This window comes from Syngnathus leptorhynchus, chromosome 11 (genome assembly GCF_054491065.1).
Source record: "Syngnathus leptorhynchus isolate UIUO chromosome 11, UIUO_Slep, whole genome shotgun sequence".
NCBI lineage: Eukaryota > Metazoa > Chordata > Actinopteri > Syngnathiformes > Syngnathidae > Syngnathus > Syngnathus leptorhynchus.
The window spans coordinates 2356777-2370662 of record NC_141205.1 but is presented as its reverse complement, the minus strand read 5'-3'; the positions used below and the strand labels follow the sequence as shown (position 1 = coordinate 2370662).

General features: G+C 42.2%; 3 protein-coding genes across 7 annotated transcripts; 1 reads left to right on the top strand and 2 right to left on the bottom strand.

Moving 5' to 3' along the window:
- Positions 1-3280, top strand: c11h3orf18 (chromosome 11 C3orf18 homolog). Of its 3 annotated transcripts, none has more exons than XM_085924387.1 (5): positions 1-257; positions 1403-1753; positions 1829-1854; positions 1983-2112; positions 2798-3280. In XM_085924387.1, the coding sequence occupies exons 2-5, from the start codon at positions 1499-1501 to the stop codon at positions 2876-2878; spliced, it is 492 nt and encodes a 163-aa protein (XP_085780513.1). In that variant the 5' UTR covers positions 1-257; positions 1403-1498; the 3' UTR covers positions 2879-3280. The 3 variants fall into 3 exon arrangements, with proteins under 3 accessions (XP_085780513.1, XP_085780515.1, XP_085780514.1); XM_085924389.1 differs by lacking the exon at positions 1-257 and adding an exon at positions 2240-2274 and having other exon boundaries at positions 1106-1753; XM_085924388.1 differs by lacking the exon at positions 1-257 and adding an exon at positions 1120-1256.
- Positions 3281-3407: 127 nt separating this feature from the next.
- On the bottom strand, positions 3408-6880 carry LOC147048793 (uncharacterized). Of its 3 annotated transcripts, none has more exons than XM_085924305.1 (6): positions 6659-6880; positions 5938-6082; positions 5773-5856; positions 5478-5528; positions 5362-5400; positions 3408-4856 (listed from the first exon to the last, which is right to left on the bottom strand). In XM_085924305.1, exons 2-6 carry the CDS (start codon positions 6046-6048, stop codon positions 4794-4796), a joined length of 348 nt encoding a protein of 115 aa, XP_085780431.1. In that variant the 5' UTR covers positions 6049-6082; positions 6659-6880; the 3' UTR covers positions 3408-4793. The 3 variants fall into 3 exon arrangements, with proteins under 3 accessions (XP_085780431.1, XP_085780429.1, XP_085780430.1); XM_085924303.1 differs by having other exon boundaries at positions 5938-6114; positions 6663-6880; XM_085924304.1 differs by having other exon boundaries at positions 6663-6880.
- Positions 6881-8254: 1374 nt separating this feature from the next.
- On the bottom strand, positions 8255-13865 carry mst1 (macrophage stimulating 1). The gene is made up of 18 exons (XM_085924976.1): positions 13657-13865; positions 12866-13010; positions 12667-12782; positions 12488-12602; positions 12193-12329; positions 11946-12066; positions 11759-11877; positions 10928-11102; positions 10621-10751; positions 10439-10541; positions 10144-10280; positions 10003-10035; positions 9708-9822; positions 9559-9636; positions 9334-9480; positions 9142-9248; positions 8900-9039; positions 8255-8820 (listed from the first exon to the last, which is right to left on the bottom strand). Exons 1-18 carry the CDS (start codon positions 13757-13759, stop codon positions 8659-8661), a joined length of 2184 nt encoding a protein of 727 aa, XP_085781102.1. The 5' UTR covers positions 13760-13865; the 3' UTR covers positions 8255-8658.
- Between the last annotated feature and the right edge of the window lie 21 nt (positions 13866-13886).

Genomic DNA, 13886 nt, shown 5'->3' with positions numbered 1-13886 from the left:
TTCTGCAGCCTCTCCGGTGTCAAAGACTGTCAAGAAATAGAGAATACAAAAGGGAGGGGTGGTCCTCAGAGGCCGTCGGAGGAAGCGTGTGGGACCCCACCAAGGCTGCCGGGACGTCGGCTTAGAACTGGGAGAAAATGGCTGCTTTTCAATGTAAACAGGCCGTGCAGGATGCGCATTGCTAAAGGGAGGAGGGGCAGACATTGACTTCAATGTCGCCTCTCCCAATGACAATACAAGCATGTTATACACTCCAGGTACGTATGCACCTCCGATCATGGCGGAAGGAGAAATCGTGCACGCACAAAAAAATAATAATAATAAAATCACTCGTCATAGTAGAATATTACATGCTCACCAACATTTGGTTTCCATTTGTCGTTTTGCTTTGCATGCACATATTCACAATTAAAAACAGACGGGATGGACACGATAGGTCATCTGACCTCTTTTCTCAAAACATCAAATAAATAAAAGCCCGTTACTACAGCAATCTATGGTAGCCCCATTAAAAATAAAAGAAATGTGTCAAAACTTGGAGGCAGTTGGTACGTATTAATAGAGCTTGCATAGATGTGTGTGGGAGGAATAGGCTTGTCGGTTTGGCATTTGAGCTGGCTTTAAAAAGCACATTTCCTCCACAGTTACAGTTTGGGCGGGCATTGCGTATTCCTTGAGATTTGTATCTGCCTTTTGCTGCCCACATCCTGCTCTCAATACCTACCAACCACATCCTGGCTGGCACTGCAATATACTACGTGTCAAAATCAAGATTGGACTTGTAACATTTATCTCTATGTCAACTTTTTGTTTACTTCTGTTCCTGTGCCCCCTGCCCCCCCCCCCCCCCCCTAAAAAGCTACTTTTCTGTAGCTTAACATTAAACAATTAAAATGATCTAATACAAAAATAGAACAAATAAAATTATGGAGAGGATCATCTATCTAGGTGACATCATCTAAGGAGGTTTGTTACTGAAATGTTATGACTTCAGGATGATGTCATAAGCAAAGATGTCCTCTCTACCTGCACTCTTACATGACATCACCTACGGTTGTTCCATATCATTTTAAATAATCTTGTCAGAGCGATCCAACAACTTAACTTTCACCCAATTGTGTTTTTCTTGCCACGAGTCAGCGAGGATACACTCCTGCTCATCTGCGGCACTGATGAAGGCAATTGGAAAAGAAATTTGATTTGCTGATGGACAACTGGTCTCGGCTGTCACCGCTTGTCACCAAATTTTAGCTGGAGTAAGCTTTTTGCTATTTACAGTATTTCATTTAGCAAGGAGGTGACCCAGTTCAAGAGCTCGCCCTGGCTGTGGGATAAACCCAATCAAAACGAGCGGTGTCGAAAATTAATCATCTTTGAGGCAATTCAAATTGTTGTGTTGCAGCTGGTCTTCAAGATCACATCATTTCTAGCATGAAGACAACTCCATCAGCAATGAGACAATAAATCAATACACAGCATCCAGTTGAAACAGCTGACCATGGCCCTACCCGAAACCGAAACGACGTTTCTACCCTCGATGGCCGCCAGAGTCCCTCTAACGGCCTCCTCGAGCACAATGAAGGACAACGTCACGTCCAGGATGACGCTCGTGACTGTTTCGGCCCCTGTCAACGAGAGCAGCTTCAACAGCACCGGCACCACATTCCCGGAAGCGGTGATGGAGGGCTCGGGGATGGGAATGGTGCTCCTGCCCTTTGGCATCATCACCCTCATCGGCCTGGCGCTGGCTTTAGTAAGACGATCACTTGATGCCGTGAATCTCATCAGAACATCAATTCATGAGTTTGTTTGTCTTTCTCCTTCCTAGATGCTGTATATTCGGAAAAGGAAGCGGTATGTTTATTTCAACTCTTGTATTATAAGGGGCAGTAAAGTGTAAGAAGTAACTTAAGCATCCACAAATAGCTAACGTTGATTACTGTCTAGTCACGTAGCGTATGTAAAATGTTTCTTGTGGTCAGTTTGGAGAAGCTGAGGCACCAGCTCATGCCCATGTACAACTTTGACCCGGCCGAAGAACAAGATGACCTGCTGGAACAGGAATTACTTGACCATGGCCGAGATGGCACACTTGCCGGTCCTAATGCCAAGGTAAGCAAAGTGTACTGAGAGACGCACCTGTTTATATATCTTTTTTTACAGTATCATCATTTTAGGCAACACCTTCTTTCTGTTGAGTTAAAGTTGACTTTACATGTTTTTTATTTCTTTTATAAAGTTTTGACAAAGGCATGATGATAAAAGGCAAACATGGTAAAGTATCACTTGTGTGTCATCATATCTTCCCCATCATTTGTCATTATTTCTATAATAAACCCGTTTTTTCGATGAATAAAATCCAAATGATATCATTAATCATGACATAATCATTAGCTTCTTCTGTATTCATCATTTCTATCGTCTTCCTCATGCCCCCTCTTGTAATATTTCAGCTGAACTGCATAACAAACAATTCCTCCTCTTCCCAACATTAACTTTGGTTGATTGTGTTGGTGCTCCCGTAAATCCATTCCAAAAGTTGTATACATATTTATAGTTTTTGAAACTTGCCTTTTTTTCTAATAGTGACAAGTTTTTTTTTAATTTTACATTGTTTTCATTGAATTTTTTTGGATAACATTATGACTTTTTTCTAAGCAATAGTATTTTTTTTTCCATGAGAATTTTTTTTAAAGAGAGCATTTCTGCAATTAAATTGACTTTGCATTTGAAATGGATGAAAAGGACCGATCATTTTGATGCAATGGTAATTTGAAATAACGGTCATCTCTCGCAGACTCTCCGAACCTCGCAGGGGAGCACCCAGAGACCCAGTCGCCTGGTCTTCACAGATGTAGCCAAAGCTCTTAACGCCTAACGAAGGCTCTTCCATTCCACGTATCAATTAGTGGACTCCTGTTTTGATAATAGTAGGTCTCTTCGAGGGAGGGAGGGAGGGAGGGAGGGGGGGGGACAGTGAAAGATGATGAAAAAAAAGGACTTTATGGGTGACCAGATGGTGCTTGAAATGTATAGATTTGAAATGATTTTGTAGGAGTGCATGGAATGCAACAGTATCACTTTCACCATCTTGCATCAACCGCCACACAAATGTGATTATTTTGTGGAATTCTTGTCGCCACGTTTCTATTCCTCTTAGCCTCATCGTAATTTTGTGTGTAACACTGGATGTTATAGTTCATCTTTACGCCAACCTTTTTGTGTCTTCCTCCTTGCTGAGCAACTAACGACTTGTTCAAGACATTAAAACTGTTCCTTTCAAAAATTCTCGAAAAGAGTTGTGCCTGTTTGTTGATTTACAAAAACACACAAATCCCAGGTTTAAGACTCACAGGGTATAATAAAAATGGTTTTAATAAAAAAAAAAAAAGATGAAGCTAGGCCAGGTTGTGTCAGTGAACATCACTGCGCAAATTATCAGTAAAAAGCCATAAAAAGATGTTTTAACACATTGCCGCATGTTAATCCATCACTACACCAATACAATCGCATAAAATGGACCAGATCATATAAAAATAACAAGATGACATCTTATAACATTCTTCAATGTCCCAAAAAGGTAGAAGTTGTTTTCATTCATCATACCGATCTTCCACAAAACACCTCACACCTACGATAAAAAATAAGTAGCCTATTTTTTTTTATTTTTTATTTTTAGATAATTGGCAATGGAGGTTGTGCTCACTACTGTTAAAAAAAAAACTATAGTAAAAAAGACGGGTCAATATTTAATAAGAAAGTACATCTTAAGAATATTTTTTATCAGGCTGGTTTTTTTTGCATTTGCTGCATTTTAACAGGAGAACAAAGTCACATTTCAATTTGAGCAAATCCAGTTTTTCTTGAGGTAACTGTGGTTTCTGAGGTCTTTACATTGTACCTGAGGTTTCATGATGGTGGTAAGAAAAAGAAGCACTGGCGTAAAGTCCTGAGTGTCACACAACACTTGTTGAATACATCAATACATCTTCAATATGTCTTTTTTGTAAATGGACAGTGACAGTCTTATTGGAGTTAAATAGGCAAATTAAGGGCTAGATTAAAAAAAAAAACTGACTTGAACTAAAATAAATGTAGTAAAATTGATCACAATAAAATCACAAAATATGTGACTATAACAGGAATGAGCATAATATTTGCAAAGAAATACATTTTAGCCCTCTGTGTCCCTGCCCAGTCAAAATAAGACATGTCTAGCTGGAATGGGAAGTAAATTCTAAAAGAATGAAAAACTATTATGAATAATTGGCAAAAGTTACAAAACAATATAAATAGGGTGATAAAAAACAAAAACAATGAATGAGCTCTTCCATTAGACACCAAGTGTGCTTTTAGCCTGTTGCTGGTCATATAGCAGATTAAAAGCTTTGCATTCAACTAAACTGTCCTATAGTTTACACATTTGTGGGGAAGATAAGATCATTCATTATTTTTCTTTACAGTGTACAGTTTTGTAATTTATCTTAAGTGATGTCCTGTGATATAGTTTAAAAAAAAAAAACGTCAAAAATGCACGACATATCCTTTCCAGTTGAATTAATTTGAACTATGAATATTTCAACGCACTGTTCCATGGTTTTAGTACTTTTTGCACATGTGCAGCCTTAAAGGACATTTCCCTCGAATAAAAATGGCTTTCTTAGGTGGTGAATTTAACTTTCCACCTCTCAGCGAAGTAGTCAAGTTTCACCAAATTTTCATAATTCTAACATTTCCCTACCAATAGAGTGTTCTTACGGCTAAACCTCGAGGTAGGGTGACGACACGTCACATTACTGGCCTTCCTCCTGAGAGCAAGTGGGCGAGGTAGTCGACTCCCCTTCCTCGGAGGACACCTGGGGAAACGTCAGAAGACCAAAGAAACCGTCATGTGACTCAATCACCGAACAATGAATCAATACAAAACAACACGAGAATGACTTCTAGTTTCGTCAAGAGTCGGTTATGTCAGGAAACCGAGGCAGCCGGATGAAGACCGAGCTAAACTCAGTCCGTCGAGTCATTCTTCCCCTTTTCTTGCGTGAGTGAGGCTCAAAAAAAAAGGTCGACTCGCTCAACGGTTTCACTTCAAGTGTCTTTTGCGGATGTCTTGGATCAGACAGTGAGTGATATGTAGACCCGTTGCTTTGGGGTTGTGTAACTTCGGTTTCATTCACAAAATGTACCAGGAGGGTTTCTCAGAAGAACAGCAAAACATATACAGGACGGACTTTTGAGGTTTTTTGTAGCTTTTGTAGCACGGTGGGAATTTTTTAAAATTGCTAGAATATGATTACTTGCCATAAGAACTGACCATAAGTCATTTATTTGAAGTCTCATTGAAAGTATCAGTATCCTCACCTTTGGGTCTTCACTTCCTTTTGCAACGACCCTCTGCAGCTGTAAAGCCAATCAGACATGAACGACACGTACCTATACAAACACTTTTATACAAATATGTCAAAAGCTTCACACACCCATTTTCTTGGTCGCCCACGTGGCCGTCTTTCTCCAGAAGGCTCGGCTTTCTGGTAAAGAAGATTAGCAATGAACAAACCCAGCAGACAAAGATGAAACACCAGATGGTGGACCAGGATTTTTACATCCAGCAACTTGTCCATCTGGAAGTCCTTTTCCATAACCAAAATGCTTCCACTTCCTAGTTTCTCATGGTCCACCCAATTGCAATTTTCTTCAAGAATGTAATGTTCTTTCATTATTGTCATCTTAGGTTCTGTATTTATGTGTACCAGTGTGCAAAACAAAATTAACCTTGAGTATAGTTTTGGGGCCTTTGTTCTTGCTGCCCTTGGGTCTTCCTCTTGGTCGCTTTGGAGTCGGCGGTCCGAGAGGCTCCTGCAACAGAAACATTAACAACCAAAACTTGATTTTGACTCTATTTTTAAGACCTCCGTCAGCCAATCACGACACTCCTACCAGTTGCTGCTTGCGTGGACGACCTCGCCCCCTTCGTTGCTGAGGCTCGGCAGTCTGTTCTGGGGAACTGGGCCGGGAAGAAGACGGCTCTGTGGGCCCGCTGCTGCTCATGTTTTGGAGAGCAGGGTCATCAAGACCTGAGGACCTGGAGACAAGGCTAAAAAAATAATGTGGTGCCTGCAAACAGATATTGGAACATTTTTCATAATTTGCAAAAAAATATGGCTGGATTGACAAATATTTTTTTAACAGAAGACCACAAGAGAAGAACACGTCAAGTTACAGTGACACCACTAGAAAAAGATTTACTCAAGCATGGGAGAATTTGGAACCAAGAACCTTTCAGCTGGGAAGCAGACTTGGTAACAACAAAGCCAAAACCCCCAAACAGTCCTTCCATGCTCGAAAGTTTTACGAGCGTACGTGGTCGACAACCAGTATTGCGCCTGACTGCCCAAAACTGAATTGAATGCCCCCCCCCCCTCGCAATCCCCCTCGCGTCCCGGTGGTACACATCCCATACTTGTTGCGTGAAACATTTAAAACAAGCACAATGATAACATGGGCTCTTTAAATAGTTTGCGCAATGCGTGTTTTGCACCAACGTGAATGCGTTGCAAGGAATCCAATAAAGGTTGCACGCGAGTATACAGGTGCATTTTTTTTTCTCCTCAAAACAAATCGAAAGAAACGCAAAACACACAAAAAAAGAGAAACGTACTAACTTGTCTTTGCAGCTTCACCGGGTGGATGCTGATACCGCGCCGGCCGAAAAGGCGTGCTGCTTCTGCCCGTCTTTCCCTATTTAGAAATATGTGTGATGCCCTCTCACCCACCCACTCAAACACACAGTCACGAATTGAACCCGGTTGCAGTGTAACAAGAGGGCGGGGAGGATTGGACTATATAGAGCTGCATGTGGTGGCCTCTCTTATGGCATTGCAGACTTTCTCAATTAAAGTGCCATCATGTTGCAGCCTACAGGGGAGTGGCCAAAACTTAACCTCGCCCCAAGGTGGAACACCCACAAGTCGGTCTCTCACTTTTTGGGGACTTTTATTTGTCCTTTGGGGTTCGGTGCACAAAGTTAAGTCCAGAAAGGCATACTTGGAAGAACTTGGCCATCTTTGACCTTTGGTCATGTGTCCCAATACTTTAGTCTTTATTGTTAACGTCATGGCTCATGGTCATTTGTCCTCATGATGAAATGGTTAAGTGTCCACATACTTTTGTCTATTTGGAGTATTCAAAAATTCATTTTAGTTTCAGGGCTATATTGACATAATTTGATCTGGTATATTTGGAGCCTAATAAAGGTAAAAAATAATATTCAGTATAATATTAAATACTAACCCAATAATGACAATTTCAAACGTTTCCCAAGGTACAAACTGTAAAAAAAAAAAAAAAAAAGGAAACATAAAATGCATTAAATTCAATATTTTGATGTTTTTCACATTCTTGTGTAAAAGCATCCCAATGATAAAACAATTAGAGCAGCTTCCTTGGCATAAAAAGTATATTTGTGAGAAAATGTGAGATTTCCAAGAGAGGACATTCATGCATGAACAACGAACGGTAAAACAAGTCATCCACTGTGAGTATGACTAAGTGAAAGTGAAAGAACATTCTCATTAGTTCCTGGCAGCACGGTCATGTTTGACTGTCAAAAGAAGCCTGAAAGTGGAGCAGTGCGTGCTTTTTGGGACTCCTCATCTTCAGGTTTATTTCAGCTAAATTCCGTGGGCTCATCGTTGCAAAAATCCTCCTATAGAAGTCGAAAGAATGTGCAGCGCATACAGTGGGGCATTAAGCACAAAGGCGTGTCTTTAGAGGTTGGGGGGCCGCCATCAAAAGACCGACTCAAGAGGGATTTCTTTTCCAGAGAGTAAGGGTGGGGATGGGTGGAAGGGGGGTGGGGTCGAGGGTGTGTGTGCACAAGGTGCTGTGGAGCTCCATTCAATTCACACAGGGGAGTTAGCTGGTGCATACAATGAAGAAGTGGTGGGAGCAAGTCATGGTGGTACGTTGTGAAAACATACAGTAATGACATCATTAAACCCAATTAAAATGAATTCAACCGTTTCTTTTCCCCTCACACTGCTCTCTCTGGCTTGTACTCTTAACCCATCACGGCGTGTTTTGAACTGCTCTCTGAGATCATCAGTACGGCACTAATATTTGTCGTTCTACGTGGAGGATAGAGTGTATAATTGAGGGTGGCAAAGTAAAAAAATTGATGGAACGACGGCCGGTATTTCCCCCCCAAAAATCAAGCCACTTTTTATCGTAAGAAACCACCGTGGGGGCGTAATAGTTCACTTCTTTTTGATGTTTAATTAATTGTACATTCCAAAAATAAAACCAATACATATAATGTTAAAGTAACACTCCATTACCAATAAGTCATGTCTTAACTGTCAAGTTTCATGCAAAAAAGAAAAAAAATCAAGCAAGTCAAGGCTTTGCTCAATTTCAAGAAAGTTGAGTCAAATTATTACTAAGGTTAAACAAGTACAATCTTGCTGCGCCACAATACATATTCACACCTTAGCAACTTTGCACTCTGCATGTGTGCCTTAGATAGATGAACGATCAAACTGTTGCTTAGTTTTAGTTTTTTTGCAAGCCAAAATTCAAGTGTCAAATTTGCCGTAAGCATTCATAAAAAAAAAAAAATAGCAGAAAACATCATAACAACAAATACTCCATTTTTCTTTCCTAAGCAAAGCCCATGACCTTCTTGATCCAGTCCACGTAGACCGACACCCGGATAAAGATGCTGGGTTGGCCCGCGTGTCCGCAGCGCCGCATGGGGATGATCACACCTTCCAGAACCCAGCAGTCATGGTTCTGGCACGCCAAGGGGCCACCGTAGTCTCTCTGCGAGCATACAAACAGCAGACAGAAAAAGTCAACACTATAACTAAAGCACCTGCTTCTAATCCTAGTGTTCACCCACCTCGCAAGCTCCAACCCCTCCCTGGAAGGAACTGGTGCACATCTCGTTCTCCCGGACCCGTCCTCGGAAATATTTGTTGCAATCCTTATTAGAGAGGACCGGTATCTGGGCCACGTTCAAGACGGTCTCATCTCCGGTACCTTGAAAGGAGAGCAAAGGAGTGACTTGACGCAATTGTTTGATTGTTTAAACACACCACTGTTGCTATCTTCCAGTATTTTTAAAGCGTTATTATGACTTGCCTCTGGTCTCGCCCCATCCTGCTATCTCACAAATGTTCCCTTCAGCCACGATGTAGCGTTCAGGAGGCAGACAGATCTGAGAGACGCGTTCGTTAAATTGGGCTGGGCTGCAGACACATAATAGAAAGAAGAGTGCCAGCTATGATACGTATCAGCGTGTGTGTGTGTGTGTGCGTGCAAAGGTGTACACACGATTCTAGCTGCAGCATGACCAGCTGAGACTCGGAAGGTCCGCAGACGATCTTGGTGAGAGGGATGGTCTGTACGCCGGGTTCGCCATCATGTGGATCACGGAACAAGGTGCCCAGCATGGCCGAGTAGCCGGGCAGATCCACGTAGCTGAGCGTGCGCACAAACACACAAATATGATACCTAGTAGACATGCCACATGCTTTGGTGAGAAAAGCAAAGCCTTACCAGGAGGAGAAACATTGCTTGGTGCTGATGACCCATCTGGCGTCCACCAGGGCGCCTCCGCAAAAATGGTTTCCTTTCCTTTCGGGTTAGAGTGAGTGCTTAAATGTTGTTGGTGTTCACTTTGTCAGTAACACACACGCACATAGTACCTGTCTCTGAGGCTAACCGTCCATGGCGAGTTCCCAGGTATGCCATTTACGATGCGTAACCTGCTACTTTGGAAGCGGTCCTCTCGTTTCCCACACTCACTGAACTCAACTTTCTCTGTGGTGGACAAATACATCAACTCGTGTCGTTAATACATCAATCACAATATGATGTATATTTTGGGATCCATCCATTTTGGAAAAGTGCTTTAGAAAGGCAGGGCTGGGAGTCTGTAGATTTGGAAAAAAATTGTCATGTGTTTCGAAACACTGCTATTTCAAAAATTCAGGAACTTACCTACTGTTTCCGTGAGGGATACTTTCTCTCCAGCTGTTCGAAAGGTAAAAAAAAAAGTTTTATGATGGCTTTGTTGTCATTGAACATATATTTTTTTTGTAGATGGATGAACAAGAAGAAGAAAAAAACACAGTTGAGTACCACATTGTTTGATGGCACAGTAGTCAAACTCAGTTTTGGAGTCGATGGTATAGCACCAGGGACCGTGTTGGTCCCCGTCTGGGTTACGACAGTAGTTCTCCGTCAAATTGGCCTCGGGATGCGTTCTGGGGTTTATTCTAGAAAATCAAATGATGAGCACAGTTTTGACTGTTGCCAATGAGACGACATCTTGAAAGCAAGAATGAAAAGGAATTAGCCTTACCATTGCAATATGTTTTTGAGGGAAGTGTATGCATCACATGCAATTCATGCTTTCAACTTCAAATATTTCTACCTGGTGCGGTGAGGAGTGTTCACGTTCCATTTTTGACAGGTGATGCCCTTGCGTGTTTTGCGCACCGTGCCTCGGTAGTTTCGCCCGTTTTCATGGTAGCAATCTGAAAGTATTAAACCACAGACAAATTATCGGAGAGAATGAAATCTTTTTTCAGAACACTGCTCTTCTGTGTGCCGTACCCTCTGCGTCAATATCATCCGCACAGCGCTTGATCTGCAGGCAGAGGGCAGTCCTCATCTCTGGCACGGACGTGAAGCACCAGGGGGCTTCCGAGCCGTCCGGGTTGCGGCAATAGTTCTCCTCCAAGCCCCTAGATAGCAGAAAATCAACTTTGAAAAAAAATCCTTCATTTCTAGCACGTGGCCTTGTGCTGACTCATAACCACCCTTAAGTCTACTGTCTCTGATTGGTTGTTTTTCCTCAGACACTGTTTTTTTCTCGTGTATCAAATTAGAGACGCATCACGCTCCGAGACTTGACACTCACTTGCATTCGTATGTGTTGGGGTAGAAGGGATGCTCGTGAGGATACTGCGCGTCCCAACGCTGGCAGGGGATGCCTGACGTGGTCTCGTTGACTCTGCCACGGTAATCCTCCCCGCGGCCACGGAAACAGTTGGTGGTGAAGCTGGAGCGCTGACGTTTCTCCACGCGCACCTCAGCTGAGAAGAAATCACAGGGGAGAGGAAGCTTCAGGGGGCATATTATGGAAAACTAATCATTTCATGCTTTCATGCAAATACTTGGGTCTCTGGAGTGACTGTCCGTCCCAACAAGTGTGAAATTAAACGCCTGAGAAAATTGTGTACATAATTAAGTGGACTATGGGGCTGTTTGGATATGTCCCACTGCATGTGCATATTGCATATTTTTAATCTACTTGCAACTATAATAATCTTACTATTATATTAAATATATAAATTGGTAACAAAAAAGAATAGAAATCTTTTAATTGAATATTTTAACAAAAACAATAGTGTTAACAATAATAATAATAATAATAATAAACAAATGAACAGGGTATTTGCCTAGAGTAACAAAATTGAAAATATTCTTGTCTTGCTGACTCTCAAGTACGTCACAAGATGGCATAATTGCTTCATTCTCCCACCAGCCAACCCTGGCCGGGCATTCCAAAGTTGCAACATGTTGCACAACTCCTGTTGCTAATCTCAGCAAAAGTCCATGTTGTGAAGCAACTATCCGTTTCATATAGTATCAACAAATAATAACCGAAACAAAGCCATTAAAATGAATCTGATCCAAATCTTGGAAGGGCGGGTGCTGAGTATTTAGTTTCTTCGGCGAATGATCTTACTGCATTTCCTGATTTCGCAGCTCTCTCGCTCCACGTTGGGGTCCGTTGTGTAACACCACGGCACAGGTGAGGCGTCCGGGTTACGGCAGTAGTTGTCATCCAGACTCTTGTCAGGGTACCTGAGGAAAACCCACGTGACATTGAGACACGACCCAACGCTCGCCGTCGTCCAATGAGGGATCGTTACTTTTCGGGCTGGTAGATGTGCTGGTGAGGGTACTGCTGGTCCCAGCGTTGGCACTCCCTGCCGCTTACCGTGTGGTCTACCTGCCCTCTGTAGTCTTCGCCGTTACATGTGATGCACACCTCTGCAGAAGTTAATGAAGGCTTTTTGTCAAAATGCCCACCGCACCTCAAAGCAGTACGAACGTAACAAACATGCTGTGTCATCTTTCCAACTATTTTAACCCGACAAAAGACAGACATTACCTTACCGTCTTTGCACTGAGGGATGCTGCAACTCTCGTACCGTCGCTCGGGGTCAGTGGTGTAGCACCACGGCCCGATGCGATCCCCGTCTGGATTTCGGCAGTAGTTCAGCTCCAAGCCGTTGCTTGGTGAAGGAGTCCACCTGAACATGTCGCAATTCAACCACTGAGAACAACAGTGGGCTAACTCCACATATTTATAGATTGATGTCATCTAAACTCAATATACATAAAAAAAAAAATGATTTAATCACTTCGAGTTCTCAGGGGCTTATTTAGTACGACAGACGGTTCCGCTTACCTGTGATCGTGAGGAAACTTGGACCACCACTGCTGGCAGGTGAGTCCGCTTCGGGTAGTGAACACCTTCCCGCGGTAGTCTTCGCCTTTACCCACAATGCACTTGCGAACGTAGACTGACGCACACACACCGTCGTAAATACGCGTGACTGTGTTCACGCAACATTGTGAGTCTCTTACCTTTCTTCTCGTAAAGGTCACAGTTGACGTTGCGTTTAACCTCGGCGTTGCTGCCATCGCCCACCCAGCGCAGGTGTTTGCATGTGATCGTTGGCCGCGTTTCGTAGTTGAACGCTCTGGTGGACACATTGACATGAGATGTACATTCATACCACATACTAAGCCTGAGCTTATGTACAGCGTATAGAAAATAGTGCACCTGCAGTCTAGTGAGAACGAGCACCGTGCAGCGCAGTCTTCCACGTTAAGGACCAACAACGTGACAACGTGGGCCGAGTTCCAAGAAGTGGGGACCAGCTCTCTGCCCTCTGACCGCTGGAAGTTGTTCAGGGGACTGCGGTAACCTAAGTTGAAATGCATCAGACCACCCAAGCTTAATGCTGCAGGATTGGTCAAGACTAAAATATTTCGATTATTTTTCTTCAATCATTTTCAAATAAATGGTTTGATTTAGAAGATTATAAACCGAGAAATATGATAGCATATTATAATGAAAAATTAAATTAAAAAACACATGTCTATTTCTTGATTTCGCAACACACTTTGCCTAACCACTAGTGGCTAATTTTCATACTGGTTTATTTTTTTTAATCGTTATTTTATGTTTTAAATCTATTTTCATTTTTTTAATCTATCTGATGCTCTCTGATAGGTGATATAATTTTTTTTAAGCACAATACATCATCGTTTTAGTTTTTTTTTCCATTTGATTTTAGCTTCATACAATAAATGGACTTGATGTGAAATGAAGTACACGTAGTGCGTGTTACCCCAGCACATAGACACACGACCTTTGGACATCAGACTATTTAGTTACATGACTACTGTTTATAAAGCACTTTCCACCACAGAAGTGAGAGCATCTTCATTTGGATTAATACTGTACAAATACACACACACACACACACACACACTGCATAGCTTTCTTCACAATAACAATATAAACACATCAAAACTCTTAGTCCATAAAAAAAAAGTAAAAAAACTCACCAGTTACCAGGCTTGTTGTCAGCAAAAAGCACAGCAGCAGTGGCAGCAGCATCGCAAGAAGACAAAGTTTCGACACCAGTGTTTGCCCGTCAAGGCGTCTCATTCAGAACGGAGAAGAAAACTCTTTTCCAGGTAGACGATATCACAACACCAAACGCCGGGCACTGAGCTGATATTTGAACAAAGAGGCCTTCATACAAACAAAATTCACGGGGATCAATAATGCTCAC

Bases quoted from the DNA above. Each gene is read 5' to 3' on its own strand.
- mst1 (XM_085924976.1), bottom strand. From the start codon at position 13,759: ATGAGACGCCTTGACGGGCAAACACTGGTGTCGAAACTTTGTCTTCTT. The intron at 12,603-12,666 runs GTAAGAGACTCA...TGTGTGCGTCAG, and splicing joins TGACCTTTACGAGAAGAAAG to TCTACGTTCGCAAGTGCATT. The intron at 8,821-8,899 runs GTGGGTGAACAC...GTATGCTCGCAG, and splicing joins GAGGGGTTGGAGCTTGCGAG to AGAGACTACGGTGGCCCCTT.
- LOC147048793 (XM_085924305.1), bottom strand. From the start codon at position 6,048: ATGAGCAGCAGCGGGCCCACAGAGCCGTCTTCTTCCCGGCCCAGTTCC. The intron at 5,857-5,937 runs GTAGGAGTGTCG...TTTCTGTTGCAG, and splicing joins GTCCACGCAAGCAGCAACTG to GAGCCTCTCGGACCGCCGAC. The intron at 5,529-5,772 runs GTTAATTTTGTT...CTTCTTTACCAG, and splicing joins GCCCCAAAACTATACTCAAG to AAAGCCGAGCCTTCTGGAGA.
- c11h3orf18 (XM_085924387.1), top strand. From the start codon at position 1,499: ATGGCCCTACCCGAAACCGAAACGACGTTTCTACCCTCGATGGCCGCC. The intron at 1,754-1,828 runs GTAAGACGATCA...TCTCCTTCCTAG, and splicing joins TCGGCCTGGCGCTGGCTTTA to ATGCTGTATATTCGGAAAAG. The intron at 2,113-2,797 runs GTAAGCAAAGTG...CATCTCTCGCAG, and splicing joins TTGCCGGTCCTAATGCCAAG to ACTCTCCGAACCTCGCAGGG.